Source organism: Microtus ochrogaster, unplaced genomic scaffold (genome assembly GCF_000317375.1).
Source record: "Microtus ochrogaster isolate Prairie Vole_2 unplaced genomic scaffold, MicOch1.0 UNK38, whole genome shotgun sequence".
Taxonomy (NCBI): Eukaryota; Metazoa; Chordata; class Mammalia; order Rodentia; family Cricetidae; genus Microtus; species Microtus ochrogaster.
Window position 1 is genome coordinate 2,511,053 of NW_004949136.1, and position 26,858 is coordinate 2,537,910.

General features: G+C 53.5%; 2 protein-coding genes across 3 annotated transcripts in view; one reads left to right on the forward strand and one right to left on the reverse strand.

Annotated features, from left to right (window-relative positions):
- Positions 1-789, forward strand: part of LOC113458509 (MORN repeat-containing protein 1-like) — a 32,069-nt gene extending 31,280 nt beyond the window's left edge. The window contains exon 5 of the mRNA XM_026790009.1: positions 500-789. Coding sequence (XP_026645810.1) covers positions 500-648 — 149 coding nt within the window. The 3' untranslated portion in view covers positions 649-789. The remainder of the gene's footprint in view (positions 1-499) is intronic.
- A 9,579-nt stretch (positions 790-10,368) lies between these two features.
- Positions 10,369-26,858, reverse strand: part of Ski (SKI proto-oncogene) — a 71,110-nt gene continuing 54,620 nt past the window's right edge. Inside the window, exons 2-7 of one of the 2 annotated variants that reach the window (XM_005368655.2) lie at positions 16,841-16,963; positions 16,588-16,703; positions 15,843-16,105; positions 15,437-15,729; positions 14,126-14,356; positions 10,369-13,582 (exon numbers count right to left, since the gene is read on the reverse strand). In XM_005368655.2, the coding sequence (XP_005368712.1) occupies positions 13,394-13,582; positions 14,126-14,356; positions 15,437-15,729; positions 15,843-16,105; positions 16,588-16,703; positions 16,841-16,963 (1,215 nt within the window). In that variant the 3' untranslated portion in view covers positions 10,369-13,393. The remainder of the gene's footprint in view (positions 13,583-14,125; positions 14,357-15,436; positions 15,730-15,842; positions 16,106-16,587; positions 16,704-16,840; positions 16,964-26,858) is intronic. The other variant, XM_005368657.2, reaches the window with a different exon arrangement.

The window sequence follows — 26,858 nt, forward strand, 5'->3', positions numbered from 1 at the left end:
CTTTCCCTCCCCCAGCCCCCCAGCCTTTCCCTCCTCTGGTTCCCCCCAGACTTTCCCTCCCCCAACCTCCCACCCAGGGCCTCAGGACCCCACCAGGCACCTCAAACCTTTAGAGGCCCAGCTATTTCTTAAACATTTAGAGAAAAGTCAATGTGTTTTCTCCACAAACAATGTCGGCCAGGATTTACAAAAATCAGCCACGTGGCCTAATTAGCAGTTGGGAGCTGGGGTCTCTGTGGTTTGACACACACCCTCCCCCCAGGGCTGTCCACACATCTGGTCTCTCCCAACACCACCACTTAGCTCACTCTCTGGGATGCCTGGGTCTGAAAAGTTGGCTGCCCTGCTCCAAATACCCACCTTCAGGACGGCAGTCCAGCCTAGCGGCCTAGTGTAGGGACCCGAAGAGAACAGTGGCAGGAAGAGATGACGGGGCTGAGATGCCCAGGGGACACAGTGGCCACACTCTCCTGAGGACAATCTTCCCCGTCTCTCACAGGGGAGTATGTGGCCATGATCTGTGACGTGACCACGCCTCCATTCCTGGGCCACAGGCTGCCCACCACCTTCAAACACCTGCGAGTCTTGGCGAAGGGGGACAGCCAATGGCCCCATGTTCCCGAAGCTCACCCAGAAGCTCTAAGCTAGAGGCCACTCCTGGCCGGTGGACATAAAGGAGGGAAGGCCACCCTCCCCTGAACGGAAGTTCACGCTGCCTCACCTAGGGACCACATCCTCTATTCCTAGACAGCCTGGAGCTGGGAACAGGTCCGTGTGAGCCCTGTGGCTACTGACATCAATAAAGCTCTCCATGCCAACTCTGAGTAGCTTGTTCATGGGGCCCCTCCCAGCAGGCCCTGGGACTTAGCCCTGAGTTGAGGTGGAGTCCTGTGGGACCCAGGAAGGGACTCAGTGCTCAAATGCTCTTTGAGAACCCTCTGCTCTGTCCATACTATTCTCAGGCCCATGGAAGCCTGAGTTAGATTTCTGTGAAGGCAGGAACTGGGGGCAACTATGCCACCCAGCATGGCCAACCTCAGGTCAGATTCTCATGGCATTGCAAAGTGAAGAGGGCCTTCTTGCCTAGCCCCCCCCCCAGCATTGGAATGGTAGGGTAGTTGGAGGGAATTTCACAATTGCCACTAAGGGGTACACTGGCTGCTGAGGAGGCCCAGAGCAGCTGACCATTGGCTCACATGGAAGGAAGGCATCCCTAGGAGGGATTACTCCATTACAGAAACCCCCGCCTCCTGGCTTCAGAACTGTGGCTGTCCGTCCTTAGCGGCTGGGCCCCCTGCTCTGTATGTGGGACATGGTATGGCCTCATCCTGGTCTGTCTCCTCCTGGGTTACCCCAGTCCTTTGCTAGCACAGCCTACCTTCTCACCTGGCCAACTGCTCCCTCTTCCTGAAGAAATCAAGCCACAGGAAGGGGCATCAGAGCTCAATTCCTGCCCTGATGACGCATGCCAAGTCTGTGCCCAGTACACCAGCAACACCCACAGAAACAGCCGCTGCACGCCGCCCAGTGATTTACTGGATACAGTAAGCAGATCACTGCTCCACACACACCCCCCCCCCATGCCCTCCTTTGCCCTGCCCCTGTGACACTACAGCCTGGCTAGAGAGACCTGTGTCTCTAAAGCCCCGGGATGCGGGACACCAAGCCAGCTACTCTCCAGGGAGTCGTAGGAGCAAGATGACTTCACTCTCTGCTTCGCCAGAGCCCTAGTCAAGGTCAGTGGCCTAGGCTTGGATGCAGCTATGGGCCTCAGAGCTGAAGCCACCGTTCTCTACCCTGCTGTCCACCGTCTAGAGCCGGAGACTGAGGTGACCAGTGACCCAAAGGTGCCCCAGTTCTTACTTCATCCCAGCCCCCTGGATCAGCCACAAGCACCCGTCACCAGGTCACTAGAGGTCTTTGGACTCTCTGCCCTTCTTCCCATGGGGCAGACCCTGACAGCCTACCTCCCAACCTGCTTCTGAGCATCTTTTCCTGAGTGCCCTTCAGACACAGCACAACATTCTGTAGCTCCTTCTTCCTCCTCAAGAGGAAACCACATGTCTGTCAAAAGAAAAACAAAGAAAATGATGTTTCAATTTAGGAAGGCAAATCGCCGGGAACCAACTGCAGCAGGGGCTGTTTTCCAGCCCATCGTCAGGCGTCCTTCAGCATTTAATTCCCCAAAAGCATGCTCAGCTTTTAAAGTCACAAAACCCTTGTCAGGAAACTTGCAGTCACTACCCCGTGTGGGCTATGGCAGACAGGGCTTGTGCCACGGTGGCGTCTCCGCAGACAGCAGGCCTGTCCCAGCAAGGGTGCCAGGCGGGACTGCTTCCCCTTACATCACCTCTGCAAACAGAAACAGCTCTGGCCTGCCCACCTACACAGTCATCAGCAAGACCCCTGCCTGCCCTGCTCTAGCTTCCCGATGGGACCACTGAGGATCCGGACGTCAGAGGTAGCCATGACACTGCCTCTTCTGGCCAAGAGCATCTGCATCAGCAAAGGCTGGTCTCCTGAGAACTGTGGTCCCTGGCACTGGCCTGGACAGGACAGGAACAGGAGCAGATGCTTTTGTCTATTGCTCCACCCCTTCCCACCCCCTGCTGAGTGGTCCAAGCATATGAAATTTGAATACCCAAGACAAGCTCTAGAGCCAGGCCTGTGGTATGAAATCCTAGCCCTTGGAGGATCATTGTGCACTTAAGCCCAGCCTCGGCTATACAGACAGACAGACAGACAGACCCTATCTCTAAATGAGAATAGCAAAAACCAAATTCAGGATGGAGAGAACCTGAGTTTGATCTCCAGAACTCACAAAAAATAAAAAGCCCCCACTGGGCTGTTATGGCACACATCTTTAATCCCAGCACCAGGGAGGCGAAGGCAGCCAGATCTCTGAGTTTGACCAGCCTGGTCTACAGAGCATGTTCCAGGACAGCCAAGGTTACATAAAGAAACCCTGTCTCAAAAAAATCAAAACTATAGAAATGCCACCCCCCTAAAAAAAAAAAAAGCCAGTGTGTAGTGGTATACACGTGTAATCCCAGCCAGCTCTGGGAGGTGGAGGTGGGTGGATTCCTGGGACTCCCTGCCCAGCTAGGCTTGCCTACTTGGCACACTCCAGCCCAGTGAGAGATCATGCCTCTAAATAAACAAATAAGGTGGATGGCGCCCGAGGGCCAGCACCTTAGCAATGACATTCAGGATTGTCCACTGACCTACACACACACACACACACACACACACACACGCACACGCACACGCACACAAGCACGCACACACACGCATGCACACACACATGCACATGCACGCACACGCACACACGCATGCACACATGTGCACCCACACAGATAAGCATACATAAAAACGAGTTCAGTGGGCCAGGTCTTAGGGATGGACATCTGCTTGAGGGCCCAGTCCAGTGCAAGAACTACAGGCGACCCAGCTTGCAACCCTTTAGTGCCTGTCACAGGTCATTCAGGCCCCAGGACTTCACGGGCAGCAACATGGTCAAGCTGACTTCTTGGGCAGTATTGAAGCCTGGGGATTCCATCCTGAGGGTTCCTCACTATCCCGGGGTGGCTAAGGGTGCAGCTCCCATGACTCAGGCTCTGCCAGCCACTAACCCTGTGAGATCCCTTCTTCTGATACCCAGACTGGAGCGGCAGCCCAGCAGGAGCACATGTCCAGAGGGTGGCTCTATACCCTAGCTCTGAATGTGGTGGCCTCAGGTCTATCCAGAGGCCCGATGCCTAGTCCAGTAGCAGCTACAGCTTCTGTCCTTCCTGGGTAGGCTCCCTTCTGAGGGTGGGAGGGACCAGGTGGGTGGTCTCCATGGCTTTGTGATCTGTGCACTACCTGGCAGGAACCGTGCTGAGTCAGCTCCCTCTCTGACTGACAAAGGTGAGGGTCCAGTCAGAAATCTTTGGACTGGCCGGAGACCCTGTGGGAGTGGGACAGATCCTCTGGGTTCCTTCCTGTGAACTCTTCAAACATGCTGTCCTCACTTGGGGACTCGGGGCGGGGGGGCATGACAAGTTAGAGGGCACGAACCACCCTCCCTACCCCAACACAGACAAGGTCTTTCTTCCCTGTAATACCTTCAAATCCCTGACCCTCAAGGGAGGAGACTATAGTCTGCTCCTCATTCACTTGGCAGATAAGGAGAGCATCAAGGCAGGCACTGTCATGTGTGTGCTTGTGTAAGACACAGAGAGAGACAGGGATGGGAAGTAGGAGAGGAAGGAGACATTCAAGGAAGGAAAGGGGGCAAGGAGACAGGGTCTGAGAAAAAAGAGGAAGGAGAAGACTTGGGACAGAGAACTGCCTGGCCCTCGAGGCCCAAGCATACAGAGAGGCACCTCAAAGAGCTGGCTCTCCAAGCCACCTGGGACACATCTGGGGTCAGCAGAGGACAGCATGATCAGGACATAGCCTGGAACTAGGCTGGCCTGCCTGGTCTGTGCTGCCCTCTCCCTGGGCCTGTTTGGCACAGATGGCCATAGCTCCTCCCAGCCTCTTTCACTGGCCAGACTGGTCACTCAGGACACTGTGAAGAGGCCTCCCCAAGCCCTGTCTACAGCCCGGGCAGGTTGCCTGGTCTTGGTGCCAGTGCCAGGCGGGTGTGAGGCCAGCTGTGCTCAACTTGGGCCCCTCCCAGCTAAGGCTTCCTGGAGGTTCCAAGGCCAAGCCTGCCAGACCGGTTCCTACACAGCCTGGCTAGTCCTGCCAGTTCATTGGGAGCCCTTGATCCTGGATAGTGTGATGGTAGCCCCCAGGCCTATCCCAACAAGACCCTTGACCCAGGAGATAATTTTCAGCGGTGGCGGCTGTGAAGCCTGCTCCTTTCTGCTTAGATTTCCTCAGGGCAAGACAGCCTCAAACAGCCTCTGAGTCAGAGGGAAAAGACCCTGGGAAGTTTGGGGAGGTTCAAGTGTCCTAAGGAGGCAAGGTGAGGAAGGGACTGAGGGACTCAGGAACCAGGCAGTGCAGTGGCGGAACAGCAGAGTGTATGGGTGACCCTGCCCAGGCCCCTCTTGACATAAAATGAAGCCTGTCTCTCTAAGGAGCAGACAGGCTGCCCTGTTGCCACGCCAGATACATGAAGACTCTCACCAAGTCTGCCCATGCCCACCACAGCTTTGGGAGGATTTGGCCAACCTTGTTAGACCTCAGTCGTAAGGCCCCTTAGCCGCAGGCCCTGCTGCCGGCTGTATCCATCCCCATAGATAGCGATGGTGCCACTCCCCCAACTTTGTCCTTTACACAGTGATGACTGGAGGCCTCAGATTTGCCGCTGGACCCCCAGTAGCACAGCCTGAGTCTGAGAGGTCCTCCCTGGTGGAGTGACTTAGTACAATGGCAAGCTAGGGGACATGGGTGGACAGACCCACTCCAGGCTCCTAAATCCAGTGCGGGGGCCCAAGCATGAAGCCGCCATACCACCCCTACTGGAAGGGGGATCCTGGGCTATAGGTGTCTTTGTGCTGGGTGGAGGTGGGATTAGGGATAGGGTTGGACCAGTTCGGGGCGTCCTGTTCCCAGCTGTCAACAGCCAGAGGCCCTCCAAGGATAAACTTTAAGAAGTCAGCTGCTGTTCCCCACTCCCGGCCAGACATCCAGGGCCACCTCCGAGGGACCTCAGCAACTCGAGGCATACTCGATCTTCCAAGAGTTTCACGAGACAATTCTTTGTGAGAACCTGTAGAGGATCAGTTTCTGTGGAAGCAGGTGCTGGCAGAAGAAGCCCTGCGCCCCCGGCCTGGGACCTCGGAGACCACTTTCGGCAAGTGCTCTCCGCTTCTGGGTCGGGGACGGGACAGTACAGGGCAGTGGTTTTGAAAGGAGAGACCCAGAGCTGGAGACAGGGATCTGGCTCTACGCTGGGTAGAGCACTACATGCTCCCTCTGAGGAGTGGGAAGGCATCAAGGATCCCAGGGTGGGGTGTTATATACACTGCTCATGTGCTGGGAGGATTCCGACGGCAACAAAACCTCTATGGGCGCCAGCAGTGGGATCCTGCTGGCTTGGACGGGAGGCTTTGGGAAGGAGCCTCAATGGGGCTGCAGTGACGAGACCCGGGATGGCAGCAGCGAGGCGCTTAAGGCGACCAGACCCCATCTTAGGTAACATATAGGCTACACCCCATGGCACGGTTGGCGGGAACTTTCCGGAAAGGGCGCGACCCTCTCTGCCCGAGGCCGATCATTAACGTCCGACTGCCGGCCTGGACTCTGGTAGGGGGTGCCCGGGGCCCGACGCTGCAGGAAGTCGGGTTGCGCGCCGGGCGGCGCCGGACTGGTCCCGCAGGGCCGGGTTCCCTCATTGCAGCCGGAAGCCCCAGGCCCAGCCCGTCGGAATCCGAGGCGGGCGGGGGAAGGGAAGCGCAGGCGGGGCGGGGCGGAGGCCGCGCGGCTGGTGGGCGGTGCCTGCCCTGCCCGGGCTGCTGGCCTCAGGCTTCTGGAGCTGCCGGGACTTGGGGACAGTCCAGAAATGATCCCGCAGTCTGAGACCGCGGTCGGACAGCAGGAAGTCCCGCGCGATCGCGCTTCCCCGCAGCAGGCGCCTCCCGGGCCCGTTCATCCTGGGCCAGCGGGAGCCTAGCCGGGCTGTACGGACTACGGCCGTCCCCGCGGATCCCAAGGAGAGCGGGAACGTGGGAAGTTGAAGGGCGCGATGGTTCCCTCCTGGGGGGGGGGGCGATGTTGGAGGCGGCCGCACGAAGCCAGAAACCTGTTTTGTAGGTGAACACCGCACTGGAGAGGTTGTGAACTCCACGGGGCTTTCCGTTCTTGATGCCGGGGTGGAAGACGACCCCTTGTCTGCCCAGCTCAGGACACCAAGCACTATTAGTTATAGCCGGGCTACCATTGGGGCCCCGGTAAATTGGGCCGCAGGGGAACCAACCCTATGGGGAAGGACGATGGTGCTTCCAGTAATCGAGGGAGCAACTTCCTCAACAACCACCAGAGCTCCCCGCAACCCCATACAGGGTTTCTCTGTGTAGCCCTGATTGTCCTGGAACTAGCTCTGTAGACCAGGCTGGCCTCAAACTCCGACAGTCGCCTGTCTCTGCTTCTCTAGTGCTGGGATTAAAGGTGTGCTTCACCGCTGCCCAGCCCACCAGAGCCTTTTATTGGAGCCATTATTCCATAGAAATAGGAAATCGCGATGTGGACCACATGTCCATCCCATAAAGACGGCAGGGTGAGGTTCTTGTTGCAGTGATCCATGAACCATGGCTCAAGCAGAAACCCCATGTTCCCAAAGCCAGAGGCGGGTACAGCACACAAGACCTCCCTCTTAATTTTGTGGCCTGGCCTTCCCAGATGCTCGAGGCCCTGTTGCCCTGCCTGACAAATCCATCTGGCTCCGGTTCTCTCCCCAGGGGTAGGGGGTGGGCACAAAAGACTGTCCCAGGATCTGCAGACATCCTTGGTCCCTTCTCCAATACACTGCCCTGCACACAGTGCACACACATACACATACCAGAGCACAGACAGGTGTCCAAGATCAAGAAACCTCTGCATCCTAACATAGACAAGCTATGTAGGTTTGGATGTCCCCACAGCCGTGTTCCTGGCCCGTCTCAGTTTGGCAGTAGCAGCTGCACAGGACAGGACTGGGGTGAAGATACCCCTCGTTTCCCCATTCTAGGGTCAGCTACCACTTCCTATGGTTTCTCAAAAGCCTGGGACAACTAGCTCCCTCCCAGTTCAACAGCCAGGCCGAGTGCCACCAGTGTGGAATGGTCCCTTGTGAGGAGCAGCTGCTGCTGGATCAGGGTCCACACCCAGGAGGAGCCAAGATGAGGAGGGAGTCAGAATTGGAGACTAGAAAAGAAAGGGGGTAAAACTTGAGTGTTTGGGACAGACGGTTAGCTAGCCATGGATGAGAAACCTGGCTTGCCTAAGTCAGGCTGGGCTAGTGGCCTGGGTCTGGCTAAGCAAGGCAGCTCCCTTTTTAGCTATGGAGTTGAACACATGGCCCCTGACATTTGAGAGCTGCCACCAAACAGCTACAGGGAGGGCTGAGGGGGCACCCTCAGGTAGGTCCTTGCTCGAGACTTTAGAAAGGGTCCCCACCTTGAGTTCCCCCCGGCTTCCCTGGTTTTCCAAATAGGCCTCTGTGTATAAAAATCAATGTGGACCAGAGCCTGGGCTCAGCTTCCTACCAGGGAGGGCTGCCAGGTCCATCTCAGGGAGAGGAAGGCCCATCCCAGACTGGCTGGACACCTGGCTCAGCACAGGATGCCGTGAAGACAAGTGAGGCTAGCCAAGTCCTCCTGCCTGTGCCCACCTGCAGTGGGCCACCTGTCCAAGGGCTTAGTGCCCCTGACGCCAAGACTCCTACCAACCTGGCACAGGCATGATCGCAGATGGCCGTATGCGTCACCAACCAAGAACATGGGGTGGTAGGGGTGGACAGGCATCCAGATCTCAAATATCCTCATCCTCACTCCCTCCCCAGGGTCGCCTGGCTGGGGTGGGGTGAGTTCTGACCACATGTTGGGTGTCTATGGGGAAGGCTTCCATGCCCAAATCTACCCTTTGCTTTTGGAGTCTACTTCTTGTATGGACTGGACTCCAAGGATTCCAACACCCAGGCCACCAAAAACAGAACCAAAATTCTTGCTGAGCAGGCAGAGTCCTCCTCCAACTCAGGCCTGCATGGTGGGGCCTGGTTCTACCTCATCCTGGCCAAGGAGAAGTCTGTTACCCCAAAATGGTCAGAGGGGCTTCAGAGAAGGTACCAGGCAGGGATAGATAGGGGTGGCAGACCTAGGTCACAGTCTAGGCTGGATGGCCCGAGGGAGGGCATCTAGAAGGTACAGGCTCTCACCACAGTGGGAATGGGCACGGTGAATGGCTAACTAGACTTTTATGGTAACAGGCCATTGGATCAGGTTTTCCATGGAAGCAGCCTGGGATCGGTCTTTCCAGATAACAGCATGATGGCTTGGCCTGGGGCTGGCCTCCTGAATTCTAGGGCTACAGGTAGGAGTCAGGAGACAAAGAGGTACAATTGAAATGAGGGTGAGCAAGGCACAGAACACAGATAGGAACTAGGGCCACCTGGGAGTTGCCAGTTCTACTCAGGGGTTCCCAAGGTCTTGGGAAAGTTGGAAACAGGTACCAGCCAAAAAGGGTGATCAAGAGCTGCAGCTGAGTCTGAAGGGGCAGCCATGTCCACAGAGGCCTTGGCTGATAAAGGAGACCTCAGCCAAACCTGGGATGGTTTTCCACCCAGGCCTCCCCTCTCTCAACACTTCCAGGGGTCCTGGTTCCTTTTGGATTCTGGGCCATGAGTACCTATAATCCTAGGGCAACCCTGGAGGCAGGAGACAGGGTTTGGAGCCTTGGAGAAAGCTCCTGCCTCGTGGTGCCAAGGTTGTTCACAACCAGGCCTCCCTCTGGCCGTTTTCCTTCTCTCATGCTTCCACCGGCTATAAAGATGGCTCCAGACAGCCATCCATAGTCACTGGTAAGAACACAAGTCAGACCCCAGGCTGAGTGGGCCCTCCCTCCAGTAAATGCCTAAGCTGCCAGGGCCTCAGTGACAGATGAGCTAACTGCCCCCCCCAACCCCTCCCCCCACCCCGCGAGACAAAGTTCAAAAGGCAGACAGACCAGGCTGTTCTGGAAGTATGTAGACCTGTCTGGTCTTGAACCTCTGGTAATTCAACTCCATTGGCCTCTCCAGTGCTGGAATTAGATGTGAGCCACCACACCAGGGTCCAACTGTATTCTTCTGAACCCCTGGGTCTGGTGGATGAGAAGTCCAGCTAGGATGGTGGCCTTTTCCAAGCTAAGCACGCTTCTGCAGTTCCCAGGAGAACCTGAAGCAGGACAGGAGGCCAAGTCAGATGGAAGGGACCCCTCCCCCCACCACGGAGGCACAGGGACAGGCTCCTGTGATGAAGGCTGCAGACCTTGGGGCAAGATTCTGGCTCTATGAACAAGAGGCAGGGACAGCCAAGTGTTCCCCACAGCACACAGCACAGGTGCTTCTTGCGGGGGGGTGGGGGTGGGGGAATGCCCCTGGGGAGCTGTACTCTTATTTGGCTCCAGGGAGTTTTGAGCCAGTGTATCTTTGTGGAAGCCCTGCTAGGAAGGGTCATGCTCGGTCCATCTGCCCAGCACTGCCCACTGTGAGTCCTGTCCAAACCTGGTCAAGGTTCTCAGTCCAGAGTTCCTGGAAGCATTGACCACAGCCCCGGGTCTAACCTGTAGAGATGCCCTCCCCCATCTCCTATGGGGGCTGCTAGCGCCCGCAGTACTCTCAAAGTCCTTTATTGTACAATGTCATCTGTTTGGGGGGGGAGGGGGGCAAAAGGACTAACAGGTACACAGAGAAATAGATAAATATGCCAAGCTTTTTCTTTTTTCCTTTTGAAAATCAGGCATTTATAAACAAGAAAGCATACATTAATTACATAAAAATAGTTCTCGAGTAGCAGAGTAAGCCATCATATTGTCATTAGCAGCAGCGCAGGACTGGAGGGTGCAAGGGCTTGGGCAGTTATGAAGGGAGAGGTGGGTTTATTTTTCTTTAATTGATGAAAATGTCATTTGAGAATCCTGACTTTAACGCAAGAACCCCCCTCCCCAGCCCCAGGGTGGGCATGTGGGGAGGGACCACAGAGGATACTCTGCATAGCAATTGGGGTTAATGGGTGCCACGGAGGACACCACATGGGAAATGCCACACTGTCCCCTCTGGCAGATGAGCACTTTGTCCTCAGTTAAAAACAACCCAGAAAGCAAGACAACCAGCAGGTAAGAAAAGTTTACACGTATAATACAGCGGTGTGAAATGGGAAAGTATTTACATGTGAGTTGTTTAACATTGGCTAGTTCTGTATGAAAAGCAGGGTGTCGTGGGTAGGAGTTAGCTGCTCACCAGTGAGTTATTGCTGTTGGTTTTTCCCTTCGTTAAAAATCTTTCAGGATGGAGATGATGAGTAAACTGGATAAAGGGTTTAACACACAGGGAGAGTCGACAGCCAACATGATGGAAACCTCTCCTCCCTTTCTCTGAAAAGAAATTTGCAGCCTTCCTAGTAGGGAGCCAGGCGTGCAGTGCCTGGTCGCCCTCAGTCCACAGCAGGTCCTGCAGAGAGCAGGGCTGCCTTCCATGGCAGCAGCAACAAGTACCCAGTGCTTCGCCAGCTTCACCCAGGACAGAAGCAGCCAGATGACCCAGTCTCTAGGTCTCACAGGGCCCACATCAGCCTCCAAGAGCCTCACCAGAAGCAGGGGGAGGAGGGACCCAGGAGGAACAGCTCTTGAGATGACAAGCCCTTCCCAAACCGGAGTCACTCTGGCACGTGAGGAGAGTCTCTGCTGCAGACAGCGCACTTCCTTCCCATAACGGGGCCAGTGCTGGACCAGGGAGGCCAGGAACCCGATGGTGACAGAGCTGTGGCAAGGAGAGGCTCTGCTGGGAAATGCAAGTGCCCCTGGAACCAAAGGCTCAAAGGGGCCCAAATCACTGTGACCTCCTACAACAGGGACAGCCACACAGAAGCACACCAACACACTTAAAGCTTTGCTCCAACTAAATCATTTAGTTTTCCTTGAAGAAATGACTGAAAAGCACAACTCTAGAAAAACAAGGCTGAAAACAGCATTCTTCGTGTTGCGTAACAAAACTGACCCTTTAGGAGACAAGGTCATAATGCCCATGGATGGGTCTAGCTATGGAGATGTGAAATCCATGCATACAAGTTTCATAACTGAGAGGAAAAAAAAAGCCAAAGAAAAAATCCAAATAAACGCTGTGTATACATGATGTCCCTTTTGCATTGCACTTCAGAAGGGGGGACCCGGCAGCAGCCCAGACCCCCTCAGTAAACCAAGGGCAAAACCCTGCAGACGACCTCGGCACCGAAGGTCAGGGCTTAGCAGTCTCCAGATGCAGGCAACAGTCCTTGAGGTCATTTGTACCTGCGCAAGCCAGCTCCACCTTCCCTCAGGTCATGGCTGCCCTGTCAGGGCTGGAGCGGAGGGCTTCTGTGTGATCTTCTCATGGAAATAAACACAATTGGAGGATGGGTGGTGGCCTCTTGTCTACTGGGGAATCATTTTTCAAGCTTGGGCATAAGAAACCTTATACAATTTGCATAAACAGTTAAGAGTAAACGAGATTATTTGGAATAAATGCAAGTAACGTATTTTGACAGTGGCAGATTCAATCGCTACTGAAGACGATATTTTGGGGGTAAAAAGACAAGTCAGGGTTTGCTGTACAAGATGCTGGAAGGCACAGAACGACCCCCAAGTTCAGTCTCTGCATTTTCATTTCTTGTGATTCCCTTGTTCAACCAAGCACCAGAGGGGATTTCTAAGCACTCGAGCACTTAGGGTTTGAACTGCTCTAGAAATCGGTAAAAACCTCAGTTAACTGGGAGTAAAAAGAGAAGGGAGGGTCTGACAAAGTGCAGTTCTAGATACATGTTTAAATGAACAACAAAAGGGGGGGGGGGAGAAGTGATATAATGCTGTTTTTGTTCCAATGCTGCAGCCTCAGTCCCAAGATGAGGAGTGATGTCTGCCGCATTGAAGAGGGGTTGCTGTGGTCAAGCAGCGTGTGGGTTGTGGGTGGGCGGTGGTGTGTATGGGGAACAACACAACATGACACTGGACCATGGCCACTGCCTAACACAGGTTAGCCCCTCATGGTGTAGGTGGGCGGGGGCATCCAGAGGCCTCAACAGACTGTGGCTCAGGCCCCCGTGCCTGCAGGGCAGGGTTAGTGGTGATGTTGGTGGGCGGGGCAGTGGCGGTAAGGCGGGCAGTGTTGGGGCTCATCTCGCACGCGGCGCTCTCCCTGCTCTTCCTGGCAGCAGCAGGAAGACTGGGGTCCTTGTTGCTGAAAAAATAGACTCTGAAGAAAACCCTTGCTGTCCTCTTGCAGCCGCGGGCACAGATGAGCGGTGATGGCTTCCCAGGACGGTGGTGGGTGGGTGCCACCCCCACCAGAGTGGGTGTCCAGATGGCGTCACGTGTAGGGGCCTTTTACAGTTAGTCATTAAAAAACATGTTGATTTTCTGAGTATCAAGTCTCCTTACTGGTTTAAATAGCTTATAACAAAGTGTAAATGTTAGCATGTTCCAGCAAGCAGAGGACCAGCTGCAATCCACAGAGCCAGTCTCAACTCTGGCTGCAGCTGGGGGACATGGCTTGCTCACTTGAACTTGGCCAGTAGAAAATTTTGCAGTGGATTCCAAAAGTATGTGGTTACAAACACTCGCTTGGTAATAGGCACAGTAGAGACGTTGTGCTGTGTGGCTGCAGAGGCAGGGGCTGGGCCTGCAGAGCACATACCCGCCACCCTCTGCGCACAGATGGAGGTCCATGCGGCAGTGGCAGGCACCGCCCAGGCTAGGGATCCAGCTCGGCATTGCCTTCGCCACCCACATTCTCAGGCCGTGGCCGAGGCCACAGCTGCTCCTGAAGCTCCTTCACCACCTTCTCCAGGTGCTCACGGGCCTCACGTTCTCTCAGCAGGTCAGCTCGAAGCTGCTCTCGGTCCGCCTCTGCATGCTGCAGCTTAGCTTGCAAGTCCTCAATCTGAAAGGGACGCTGCGTGGTCAGTAATGCCCGACACCAGCACTCCCACCCAAGCCCCCACCTCCCTTTAGAGTTCCTAGTTAGCTGTAGTGCCATGTCTGTCCCCATTCTACCTGAATGGCTCCCAGGAGGGCCCAGATGTCCACCCAGAGCAGAGGCTGACTCCACTTCCATCCTGTACTTCTGAGGTACCCAAGATGGAACCAAACAGTACTACAGATGTAGAAGACTTTCCCTGCCTCCTTGGGATGGAGCCTTAAGCTCTGGGCCGTTACCAAGGTCTATCTCCTCATCCTAGCTTAGAGCTTGCTGCCCAAGCCAGCAGCAGGAAGGGAAGCCTATGTTCTGGGGCCACAGTGGTCCCGGTAGGGAGCTGGAACACCTGGACTTCCACCTGTGGCTATGGATGTACCTCGGGACCTCCAGGCACAGCTCCTCATCACCTCACAGATCAGCCTGAGATGGGCAGTCGAGCATGCTGGATCTGTGACAGCAGCTGTCCACTGTGTATGCGCCAGTCTACCAGCCAACCCACCCTAGTACCTGGGCTGAGTACTTGGCACGCAGGCGGCCGGCCTCACAGCCTTTGTCACACACCCGGACCTGCCGTGCCTGCTCCAGCTCTCGCTTCAGGCGCACCCGAGACTCATTGGCCTCTTTCATCTTCTTCTCGTTTTCAGCTCTGAGCCGCTCGATCTCTTTCCTCAAACTGCGCTTGGCCTCTGTGGCTTCCCGCAGTTTCTCCTTCTTGGCCACACGCAAGAATTCTAGTTCCTGGGAGGACATGCAGCAGACAGGTTTAAGAATTGCCAGCCAGCACCTCTGTCCCCACCCTGCACCCAGTCTCCTAACCTGACTGCTAGTGTCCTTCCCCCAGAGCCCAGCAGAGTTTGTTACGAGCTGTTGGTTGCTTATATCAAGGTTGCCGCAGAACCTTCTCACACCTCCTCCTCCTCCCAAATGCACATGCCATGCCTCACGGGTAGGGGAGGAAACCACCAGGGAGACAGTCTCAGACACTGTGCACCCGAGGCCTCAAGTTGCCCCCAGACAGATGGAGCCACTTACTTCTGGTACTTCCCATGCCGTCCCCCTTGTTCGAAGGCAGCATGACACCGTCCCCCATGAATAATCATGTGGGAAATCACACCTCCACCCAGAACGGGCAGAGAGGAGGAGGCAATGACTAAGACTCACTCTGAGCAGAACATCTGAAATCTTGCAGCCCTGAGGATTGACAGGGTTGTGTTGTGCTAAAGCCCACGCATGTGAGGCTGCCCCCAGAGCTGCCAGACTCAGGCTGGGGTGTGAATTCAGCAGAGGTTGAGCCTGCAGCAAAACCTTATGCTGAGCCCTGGCGAAGACCAACGGCTGAGTTCTTTACTCCCCAAGCTGCCTGAGAACTGGGCCTCCCTTACTCGTGCCGGAAAAAAAAAAAACAGCATGGAAAGAAGGAGAAGAGGAATGGCTACAGCGGCTGCAGCTGGAGGAGTGGGGGCCCAGCCAGCAGTGTGTAACTGTGCAAGCGCATGTGCACCTTCCCAGCATGCACTTCCAGAGGCCTGTGGCTAAGTCCCTTTTGGAGACATCCCTGCACTCTATATGCAAAGCCCACATCTTGCTGGAGAATACACCAACTCCTGGCAGAGAGAGGCGTCACTAGTGCAGCCGCTCTTCCCTCAACCATCAACACTGGCCTTTACCAACTAACATGCCAATTCTTTCAGTGAGACCCCCGCACAGGGAAAGCTGCAGCTGAGACCACTATGGGAGCCTTCCTGGAAGCACAGAAGAACTCTGCACATCAAAGTGCCATCACCTGTATCTTATTGCCCTGCCTGCTGCCCTCCTCACCTGGTGCAGGCTGCGCTTAGCCTGCAGGGCTGCTGTCAGCTTCTCCTCTTGCTTCACCCGCATCTTGACCACCTCATGGAGGAACTTCTCTTTGGCTTCCTTGGTATCCAGGCCGCCCTCCAGGGCTTGCCGCAGATGCTCCAACTCTGCCTCCAGCCCACTTGGGGCGTCGGCATGGGTGGTAGCATCAGGGGCAACCACAGGTGGAGCAAGCATGCCCGGGGAGCTGAGGTCCTTGGCAGAGCTGGACGAGGTAAAGGATGGAGAGGACAGCGAGGACAAGGAGGAGGTGACTGAGGACAGACAGAAAAGACACAGCATTAGGCACCCCAGTCATACCATGTGTCCCACCCTCCCCCATCCCCTGTACTAATGCCCAAAGGAGCAGGTTCCAATCCATACTTACATTCCTCTCTGCTTTCAACTTCCACCTCAGCCTCAGAATCCTTGTCTTCCTCTGGGGCAGCCACAGATGTCAGCACATCTGGGGCTCCTGGTGTTTCCATGGTCAGCTTCCGCTTCCGGGGCTGGATACAAGTGGTAAGAGGTTCTGGTGCCCGGGAGGCCACGGTGGTGCATGGCGGACTGTTCACAACCTTTTGCTGGGTTGGTGGTGCTAGGGCCACATTGGGGGCCACAGCTGTCTCAAAGCTCTTGTAGGAGTAAAAGCTGTAAGAGGCGTAGATGCTTAGCCGGGGTACGTCTGCCTCACAGGTCCCTATGAGCTGTGGGATGAGCCCTGCTCACTCAGCCAATCTAAATCACAAGGTCAAGGTTCCAATGAGAACACAAATCTCCCCCAGAGGCTGGGGTAGGCTGGCACACAACTGGACCTTCATGCCCATGGGAAGCTATTTTTTACTGATTTATCTATCTCTATAAAACCCTAGCTGGCTTAGAATTTGCTGTCTATATCAGGCTGACCTCAAACTCAGAGATTCACTTGCCTCTGCCTCCTGAGTGCTGGGACTGAAGGTGTGGATCACCATGCCCTGCTGGAAACCTAACTTTTTTTTAACAGACAGGTCTGTGAGCTCAGAACTTCCCCCCAAGACTTCAAAGCTCTGGAGAGTTCATCCTAGGACTAAAGACACCAACACCACTGCAGTCTGCTAACCATAGTCTGGCCCTCCTGTGCACCCCTCACTCACCTGTCTCGAATCAGGGCTGGGAGGTGTGGGGAGGTCTCTTTCTCACTCGCTGACACTGCAGGGGACCAGGGCCGGAAAGCAGAAAGGCGCTGGCGAGGGTGGGCACAGCCAAGGCTCTGTCAAGAGAGTCCCCTATGTAAGTGACTACAGGAAAACAGGCCACTGGAGTCCTGAGACCAGGATGAGCCAGAGTTGGCTCCAAGAAGGGCCTGGCCCCCTCCCCAAAGACCCCAGACAGGTCCCCACATAGCACCTTATTGGAGGAACCCGCCAAGGTCCGCAGCCAAGTGGACTGCTTGTCCTTCTCAGAAGACGCAGGGGACTGTGAGCAAGTGTCGTCTGCTTTGGGTCTTATGGAAGCTGGGGGCTCTGAAACCTGTGATCAACACAAAAGGCCCTGTTGGGATCCCTGGGCTCAGGCAGGGTCTAGTCCTCCTACCAACTCCATGGTAGCAAGTTTCCCACGGACCCAAAATGTATGGAGCCATGAAACAGTGCGCCCTTGGCCCTGAGCAGAAAGGTAAGCCTGCCGCCTCTGTGAAGGGGCAAGGGCATCCCATGAGAATAGAGGGGACACTGTGTTGCTGTGGGCTGCTATGAGGTGACCTCACACACAGCTGCAGCTGGATGTCTGGGTTGCCAAGATCCAGTCTGGCCTCCACGGTGCTCTGACCCTTAGGCTCTTTGCCTTCAGACTACACTACTTCCTTAGAATACAGAGATAATATATGTTGTTGGAAAGGCTGGAAGGGATCAGTTCCACTCCATGCCATGGCCCATGCCAGGAATGGGTTAAATGACCCAGCAGTGACCACAGGCTCAAATGTGAGCGGATAAGCAGCTATGCTCAAGCTCAGAAGCAGCCTGGGAGGGCTGCCCTCTGGGTGGCCTTGGTCAGTGTTTCATTAGGGAGCATTAGAGATACCCCTCCCCAGAGGAAAGACCACGGCACACATCACAGGTGCCTCCACACTGCCTTTGCGGTCAGACACTTGCAGAAGTTACTCAGTGCCCTGGCTTATCTCAGGAACCAGTTGTGGTTCGTTCTGACATCCAGCACTAAGTGGAACACACCTGAGCCAATCTGTGTGGGAAAGTGTGTGACCTTCCACCCAAATGTTACACCCCCCACCTGGGGGACATTCTATGCAAGATAATCACAGCATGGGCCTCTCCCAGAGCAGAGCCGCCTACAGAACTTAAGCTACTGTCCCCCAATTAGGGCCTAAGAAGATGATAGGGACCTTAGGGCAGTAGAACCAGCAGATATATCAGGGCTTACACTGCGGTACCAGGCACGCTGCCTAGAAGTTACCTGGGCTTGGGGGAGGGGGAGAGGTAAAGCCAAAGTGAGGTCTGTGACCTCTAGCCAGGGGGCCTCAAGTATACCAAAGAACAGGGTTCTTCTCCAGAATCCTTGGGGGAAACACCCCACCATACAACTGGCCCAGCAGAAGTAAGGCTGAAACCTTGCTGCCTGGAAGGGGCACAGAAGCAGGCAGTCAAGGTGCTTCTGTGATAGGTTTCCCACCATGAAATTTAGATAGGAGGGGTGGATCAGTCCTCATGGAAGCCTTCACCAAGGCCCAGGTAACGTGTAGTGCTTGGGCTGGGTCCCCATCCTAGGTGCCTGGGAGGCCTGCTGCCCTTCCAAGAATAAGGAGGTATTTGGAAGGACCCCTGTGTTCAGGAGCCTGGGATAGGGAGCCACTCTCTTGAGGGATTGTGCTGGTGTAAGGCATAAGGCGGTGCTGGTCCTAGGGTACAGCCGGGTGCATGTTCTTCAAAGACAGACAAACAGCCAAGAAAAAATGACACCAAACCGGCTCAGTTGTGCTGCAGCTTTCCAGAGGAGATGAGTCACAAGGTCATGGTGTCATTCAGCAGAGGCCATGTGTGCCCCCTGCAGAAGTAGATACCCAGGATGCTGGCTGGGGCAGAAGAACCCACTTCCGGAATTGCAAGGATCCCTCCCACAGCGAAGGCAGAAGGGGTGGTGGTGTTGCACACCAGGGTGGGGCTTCCTGTCTAAGCAGACGCTGGCTGGAGCAGGTGCAGAAAGTGAGCTCTATTCTCTCACAGAGAAAGCCACAAGTCTAGCCTGGTGCCGACTTAAAAACTCCAGAGACCTAGGGGGTGGAGAGTATGAGACACCTCCCAGGCAGCCTCATAAGCCAGACTGTGGCCCAGCAGAAAAGGCTGGAGAACAGGACCTCTGGGCAAGGCTGCTTCCTGTGCAGAAGGCAGGGGAGAGGGTGCCAGACTGCTGTATTAAGGTCAAAGTCTCCTAAGCAGCCCAGTTGTTTCACACGAGATGGGGAAGCCCCTGGAGCTAACAGAGGAATCTGCAGGTACCTTGAACAGTTCTGAGATATTTCATAAAAAGTCCAAAGAACTCTTACAGAACAACGAAGTCTTAAAACTAGACGACGATGACAGGAATTTCCCCTTTACACCAAGCTGCAAAAGTGAGGGTGAAGCTGAAGGGCATCTGTGAGGCCAGAGGACCCTGCGGACGCCTCTGAGACATGGCCTGGGACAGACCATAGTGCTTCCCTCTGGAGGGCCAGTTGGAACCAGTCAGTTACCTTTCTAGGGGCCTCAAAAACAGCCCACAGTACCTACAAGCCAGGAGGTGGCTTCAACAATTAGCAGGAATACCCAGCAGAGATTGCAGTATCATTCACCAATGATGAAATTAACAAATTATAGGAAGACAGCAAACCCTGGCAAAGGTAGAGGTAAGAGTCAGTGGCTCGTTGTTTTGCTTTTCTGACTTTGAGGCTGAACCCCAATATTTGTCTCGGGGTTTTTATTAATCGTGCTACAAGGTGGGCTCTGGGTCCACGTGCTAAGGCCAGGACAGGTCTACAAGAGGCAACCCTGCCTCCAAAGGTTCAATAGCATAAGACCATTATCAGACTGTATCAGGGAGGAGCTAGCTGGGCTGGTCACAGCAGTGCCCTGCGGCCACTTCCTCTCTGGGGCTTCAGACAGTGGAGGTTTGTTTCCCCCACATCCCAAGGGCAAAGACACACTGAGAACAGGTGCCACTGAGTGTGAGCCTGTGCACCTGTGCTGGGAAGGCCAGGGCCAGTCAGGGCTGCAGATACCATAGAGCCCAAAGCAAGGAAGGGTCAGCTGCACGTGCCCACCCGGCCCCAGCACTCCATACTCCACACTGTGGGGTCTGTGGGATTCCTCACTCCCACCTCCAAACATCTACCTCGGAATACTTGAGACACTCATGCTGACCAAGGACAGAAACGGGCAGGACAATACGGGCCCATGGGATACAGTAGAGCCTGGCATTCCAGAGATGAGCTGTGGCCAATGTGGCCGCGGTCTCTAGCACTTGCCTTTAGCCTCAGACAGTACAGAGAACAGCCAGGCAGAGCCTCAGGGATTTGTGGCCAGCAGGAGCCACACAGCACAGATTGGGGACTCTAAACCAGACAGGCAGTGTTTCCTGTGGATGCCTATGCCCAGTAAACAAAGACAGTAGGTAGCTGGAGAAACCCTCACAAGGCATGGCAACTTGCCAAAGGCAGAGGGCCTTTGGCTAGTGCTTTGGAGACGGTGGAGAGTGAGCTTGGGATTCTAAAAGAGGCTGCACACACTGCTAAGATCATGGTGACTAAATACCCACAGCAGAAATTGAGACCCACTAGGGGCCCAGGGAAGCCCCCACATAGCACCTGCTCACCCCGCAGGCTGCAGAATCCTAGCAGTCCCCACCCATTCCCAGCCCCGAAAGAACAAGCTCATTGCCATTCTTCATACCAGGAACTGCCCCCATGTTTAAGGAACTTCACTAGTCAGAGTCAGCCTCAGAGCCAGGGGGCACGGTGCACAACAGAGCCGGGGGCACAGTGCACAACAGAGCCGGGGGCACGATGCACAACAGAGCCAGGGGGCACGGTGCACAACAGAGCTGGGGGCACGGTGCACAACAGAGCCAGGGGGCACGGTGCACAACAGAGCCAGGGGTCACGATGCACAACAGAGCCAGGGGGCACGGTGCACAACAGAGCCAGGGGTCACGGTGCACACACACATCTTTAATCCCAGCACTAGGAAGGCAGAGGCAGACAAATATCTGGAAGTCTAAGTCCAGCCTGGTCTATATAGCAAGTTCCTGGACAGCCAGAGCTATAACAGAGAGACCCCCAAAAACAAAACAAAAAAAGAATCTGCCTCAGAATCTACCCCCAAGGCCTGCCTGCCCAGCCATTCTTCCAGCCACATCCAGCTTCTGTCTTTGTTGTGTGGGTGAGAATACCATCCCAAATGCTGCTGGCAGCACTAGGTGAGCTCAGGGTCATAGCTGGGTGTGACAGCAACGTGCTGTCTAACTCTTACAGTGCTCTGGTCACTATGCCAGATGTCAACCATCTTTAAGTAACCACCAAGTAGCCATGGGAGCACACAGGGGCCCTGCTGTATGTTCCTGGCTTTGTAGATAGTACCCACACCTCAGGGCACAGCCCAGGCACGCTTCCAAGGGACAGAGGCAGAAAAGGCCGACAGAAGGAACAAATGTCAGGAAATGAGGCTGGCCTGATTCCAGCCAGGTTCTCAGCCTATCTAGTGCCAGGGTCTCTTGTCACTCAGGCTCTTAAACACACAAACAAAACAGGATGGATTATGAGGGAACACCCAAACCCAACAGCTGCCAACAGCTACGCAGCAGGCAAGGCAGTGCTCTCTGTACCATCCAGAGGGTCACAGTCAGACACCTGGAAGAAGGCTGTGATGTCTCGGAGCACCTCATACCTGAGGGTCCCGTGAGTAAAGTGTCCTAGGCTTGAGGACTAAACAAGGATAGGAAGGAACTTGGGATTCTCCTTGTGATGGAACAGTCTTCCCAGGTGGGAGCCAGCTCTGCTGTAGGGACGTTAAGGGATGTCCGTCCATTCAGAAGCTCTCAGAAATAATGAATCTCCCTTGGGACTAGAGAGATGGCTCAGGGGTTAATAGTACCGGCTGTTCTTCTAGAGGGACTGTATTTGGTCCCCAGCACTCACACAGTGACTCACAACCATCTACAACTCGTTTTCAGACTGATGCCCTCTTCTGGCCTTCATGGGTACCAGTCATGCATGTGGTATACACACATGCATACAAGCAAACAGAAATAAATGAAAAACTACTTTCGGGGGGGGAGGATTTTACTTTATGTTTAATTTTTTTTTAAGACAAGGTTTCTTTGTATAGCCCTGGCTGTCCTGAAACTCACTGGTCTTGAACTCAAAAAGATTTACCTGCTTCTGTCTCCCAAGTACTGAGTTTAAAGGCATGTGCCACCACTACCCAGCTATGAATGTTTAGCCTGCATGCATGTGCATTATATGTGCCTGCTGTAGCCTCTGCAACTGGAGTTATGAACAGTTGTGAACCGTATGTGGGTACTGGGAATAGAATCCAGGTCTTCTGCAAGAGAAAAAGAAGGTGAGGAGAAAGGGAGGAAAGGAGGGAAGATAAGAGGGTAGGCTGCATCTCTCTCAAGACCCTGGCTCACTGTGGACAAATGCTGAGTGTTCCCTCCCAGACTCCAGAATCAGATACAAGGAGATGCCAACAGCCTACAGCAAAAGGATGTTTTACCTTGCCTGCCCTAGTAGGGGTTGTCACATATGAAAGACTGACTAGAAGCCAAGACCCAATTAAACATTATGTCACAGGTAGTCTCTGCCTAAGGGTATCAGGCCCTGGCTGCCTACACACAGACAGAGATAGACTGACACTCTGCTGGGGACATCAAGACTCTCAGGGGTTAAATTAGCGGTCTACCTGTGACTACGACCTTAAGCTTGGCATAGTTAGGTTCTGGTCCCTCTGGCTAAAACCCTTTGCCAGTGTGGTGCTGCCGGTCCACCTCAAACTTCCTGGCCACTGGGGTTTGACATCCATACCCAGGCCCAAACAGTAACACTCGGGAGCCATCTGGGAGTCCACGATCTCCCCAGTGTGAGGCAAACCTTTAAGAGGATGGTTTGGTGCCACCTCAATTCTGGAACCAGAGACAATATCAAGCAATCTTACCGCAGTCAGGGACAGCATGACTGGCCACCTCTCAAGGGTGGGGACCTCCATCGTACTACCGGACTGGAAGTATTCAATGGAGGATACTTGGTAGACAGAACTAATCTATGCTTATGTCTGAGAACAAACAGTTCCTGAGTTGCTCCCTAACAACAAGCGGAGAGAGGTGCTGCCCCAGGGGTGCTTCATGAGGAAATTTCTTCTGAACTTCAAAGGGTCTGCATGGTCCAGAGGGGTGAGCCTTGGGAAGCTCTAGTTTTGGCCCTGACATAGACCCAAAGGACATTAGCAGATGGCAATACCAGAAAACAGCTCTCAGAGTAGAGAATGCCATTTGAGTCTGGCAAAATTCAGCAGAGGGCCACTGGGCAGATGGTAAAGATGAAAATGCCTTAATCCCATGATAGATGTTTCTGAAGCAGCTACTTGGAGAGGAAGGTGGTAGGTACCACCTAGGGTGATACACAGGGGGCATCAACTCCATGAGTGACTTGGTAACAACACAACACAATGTCCCACCCAGAGCATGAGGTATGGCATGGTCTACTTGTAGTTGGGCTGCAGACTTTAGGCAGAGCCAGCATGGAGTCTACATGCCAAGGAGACTAAAAGTGGCCAATTTCCTATAACTTCCTTTGGCTCTGGAGGCTGAACCCAGGGCCTTGTGCAAACGATCCACTACTAAGCTCCATCTCCAAAGCTCTCTGCAGTTCCTGAGGGAAGACTCCATGGAGAGAGCAGGGGTTCTTGACCTTTTAAAAGCTGTGACCCTTAATACAGTGTTGTGATGAGCACCAACCATAATATTTATTTTCTTTTTTAGTTTTGGTTTTTTGAGAGAGGGTTTTTCTGTGTATTCCTGGCTGTCCTGGAACTCGCTCTGCAGATCAGGCTGGCCTCAAACTCAGAGATCCGCCTGCCTTTGCCTTCAGAGTGCTGGGATTAAAGGCATGAGCCACTACTGCCCATCCACCAAATTATTTTCATTGCTATTTCATAACTGTAAATTGGCTGTTTTAAATAATAATATAAATATCTGATGTGCATCCTCCATGAGAGGATCATTCAATCCCCCAAAGGGGTCATGGTTGAGCAGAGGGTGGGTCTATGTAACAGCCAAGGTTGATGTCATCTATTTCCAAATGTCTGCACTTCATCTGAGGGGCCACCTGCTCAGTTCTGACTTAAGGGCCCACAGGCTTCAAGGTCAAGGCCTTCCCTTCCTAATCCAGCACAAGGATCAAAGGACAAAAGGACGTAAGGCAAACACACCCTACACAACTGTATCTACTCTCACCCATCCAGGTGGCTGCAGTGAGGGACTGAAGCCACAGCCCAACCCCTCCTGACTGAGAAGGATCAGCCGAGCAGAGGGCCCACAGCTGTTCTGAAGGAGCGGAGACAATGAAACCAGTGCTGGCATTTCTACCCTCCAACCAAGGGCTTAGAAAATTGGAGAATATTTGTTCTGCAAAATTACAGCCTACCCATGTGTTATAAGGATGGCAGCAGCTCTAGTAGTAGCCAGATACTCAAACAGGGAAGGGTCAGTACTGTCTTCTTTAGCTCAGTGCCAGGTCCAGAGCAGAGCCTCGCTGTCTTGAGCACATGCCCATGCAGAATCCACAGAGAACAAGTTTCTCCCACCACGCAGGCCCCCAGCCCTTAATTAACTGATCAGCGGTGGAGCACTACCATGGTCTGTCCTGCACCCTCTCCCTTGGTGTTGCAGCAAATGAACTGAAATGCATTTCGTACATCTTGACGTGAATCTGCTCTGCAAACCTCCAGGACCAAGCACGTTCTGAACCACTACTGCTCACAGACCATAAAGGTCAAAGTGCTGTGGATTCGAAGCTACACGTGTGCATGAAAATTTCTCCAAATAAATCTACTTTCCAGCAAGCACTGAAGATGCTCTACCTGCCTGGTTAAGGAATAAGTCAGGCAGAATGAGATGCTATCTCATGCCCAATTGGACAGCCAGGATGAAAACCACAGCCAACAGTAGGCAACAACAGGCAGAATGCAGTGAACAGGAAACCCAGTAACCTTCTGGTAGAAATACAAATTTGTAAAGCCACTATAGAGCCTGGCAGATCCTCGCAGGGCTGTCAAGGTTGTGGATGTGGTCAGATGGAGAGTATGTACCTAGCTAATAGTATAAGGCCTGTGTTTGTTTCCCAGCATCAAAACCCAAAACAATTTTAAAAACTATCCAACCAATGAACCAGAGCAGTCAAATGACTAGCAATCTCACGCCTGAGCATTTGCCCTGTGCTTCTGTGATTCCCAGGTCTGCTCAGGAAATCTCTGCATTGTTTCTTACGACTTAGAATTCCACAACTGCCTCATAAACATGTTGATTAAAAAGCATAGTAAGGTGGTATGTGTTTCTACAAGCATGGCTGTGATTTTTAAAACCTGGATAATACAAATATTAGCAATGATGTGGAGACGGGTGCTGCTGGTGGGAATATAACATGAAGGAACCACAGGAAAACATAATCCACACGCAGGTATACAAATGTGTGCAAGTGTCTGTTCATAGCACCACTGTTTGCAGCAGACAGGAAATGGGAACTACAACAGATGCGCAAACCGTGATGTGTCCGTACTGTGGGACGCCACTCAGTCCTCATGAGGCATCTACAGCTATAATATTGATGACCTTAGGAAACAGCTTGCTAAGTGACGAAAGTCAGTTACAGAAAAACAAACAAGCCGGGCGGTGGTGGCGCACGCCTTTAATCCCAGCACTTGGGAGGCAGAGGCAGGCAGATCTCTGTGAGTTTGAGACCAGCCTGGTCTACAAGAGCTAGTTCCAGGACAGGCTCCAAAACCACAAAACAAAACAAAACAAAACAAAACAAAACAAAACAAAACAGAAAAACAAACAAACAACCCACACACATTCTCATTTTGTGTGAAGGAAATTTTTCTAACAGGAACACCCAGAGACAATTTAGATCAGTGGCCAGGGGAGAGAGAGTTGGGGTGGAGGGTCAGCCAATGGTAGGTACAGATTTCATATTGGAGTGATAAGAATGTTCTAAAATTAGTGGAGACGGTTTCATACAGTAAAATCAACATCTTTATGAGAGATAGATGATGCTGTAATTTTTAAAAAGTACTAAAGACCCAAAGCTGTGCTGAGTCTTTGATGGGAAACCAAAGCCTGAGGCTGAGGTCTTCAGAGTTCAACACGGGAGAAGAGCCCGGGTTCAACCAGAGGAACAGCTGCCCAGAAGACCTACACCAAGGTCAATGCTAAGCCCAGGACGCTCTAGGTCTGAGTCGCTGCCATCTACTAAGCCCAAGTCACAGACATGGGTACTCGGTGCGAACATCCAGATGGCAGCTGCTCTTTGTCAAGTCTCTAAAATGCAATGCTCATGAGGAAGAGAACTTGAGAGCAGGTGGCCTGACTTCTGCTCAAGGAACATTCCAGACCTTATCATGAGGCAGAGAGGAGCTCCTCAATTAAATACACAGGAGGCGAGCAGATACACAGAGACAGGGACCCCATGTAAATTCCTGTTTTACAGAAGCATCGCCTGCCGGAGTCAAAAGCTTGTAGAGCAGAGCTATAACGCTAAAACAGCCATCCATGTATGCTATGCCTATGCGTGCGTGCGTGCGTGCGTGCGTGCGTGTGTAGGGGCAACAGCCACCTCTCACTACCCTTCCTGGGCAGCAAACTCATTCTAACCAAGCACAACGATCACAGGACAAACAAACACTAATAGTAGAGACTACTACTGCCCACATCATGAGGTCAGGAGAGACCCATGCCACTGTCCCCCTCCGCCTGAGCCAGGAAAGACCCATGCCACTGTCCTCCACACCTCCAGTGTTCAGCTCTCTCCTAGGACATCTTTTTCTCCACTCTGTCCCACTTGGGTACCTGGCCAGCACCCCAGGGGTTCCACACTGTTTCTCCATTGGTACTTCTGTGTCCCACCACTGTATTAACCAGGGAGCCAGCAGTGAGAGGTCTTAGGAAGGGCAAACATGGCCTAGGAGTGCCTTGGTAAGCTGAAGCGCCCAGGCTGGCCACCACATCTGCTCACCCAGAAATCTTAGTGAAACGCATCTCTTTTCTAGTAACGATTCAATTGAAAATTTGTTCCAGTTTTTATTTTAAAGTATTTATATTTAATTATGTACATGTATATACCTATTTTTGAGTATGTAATGTGGGTACAGGTGACCAAAAAAGTCAG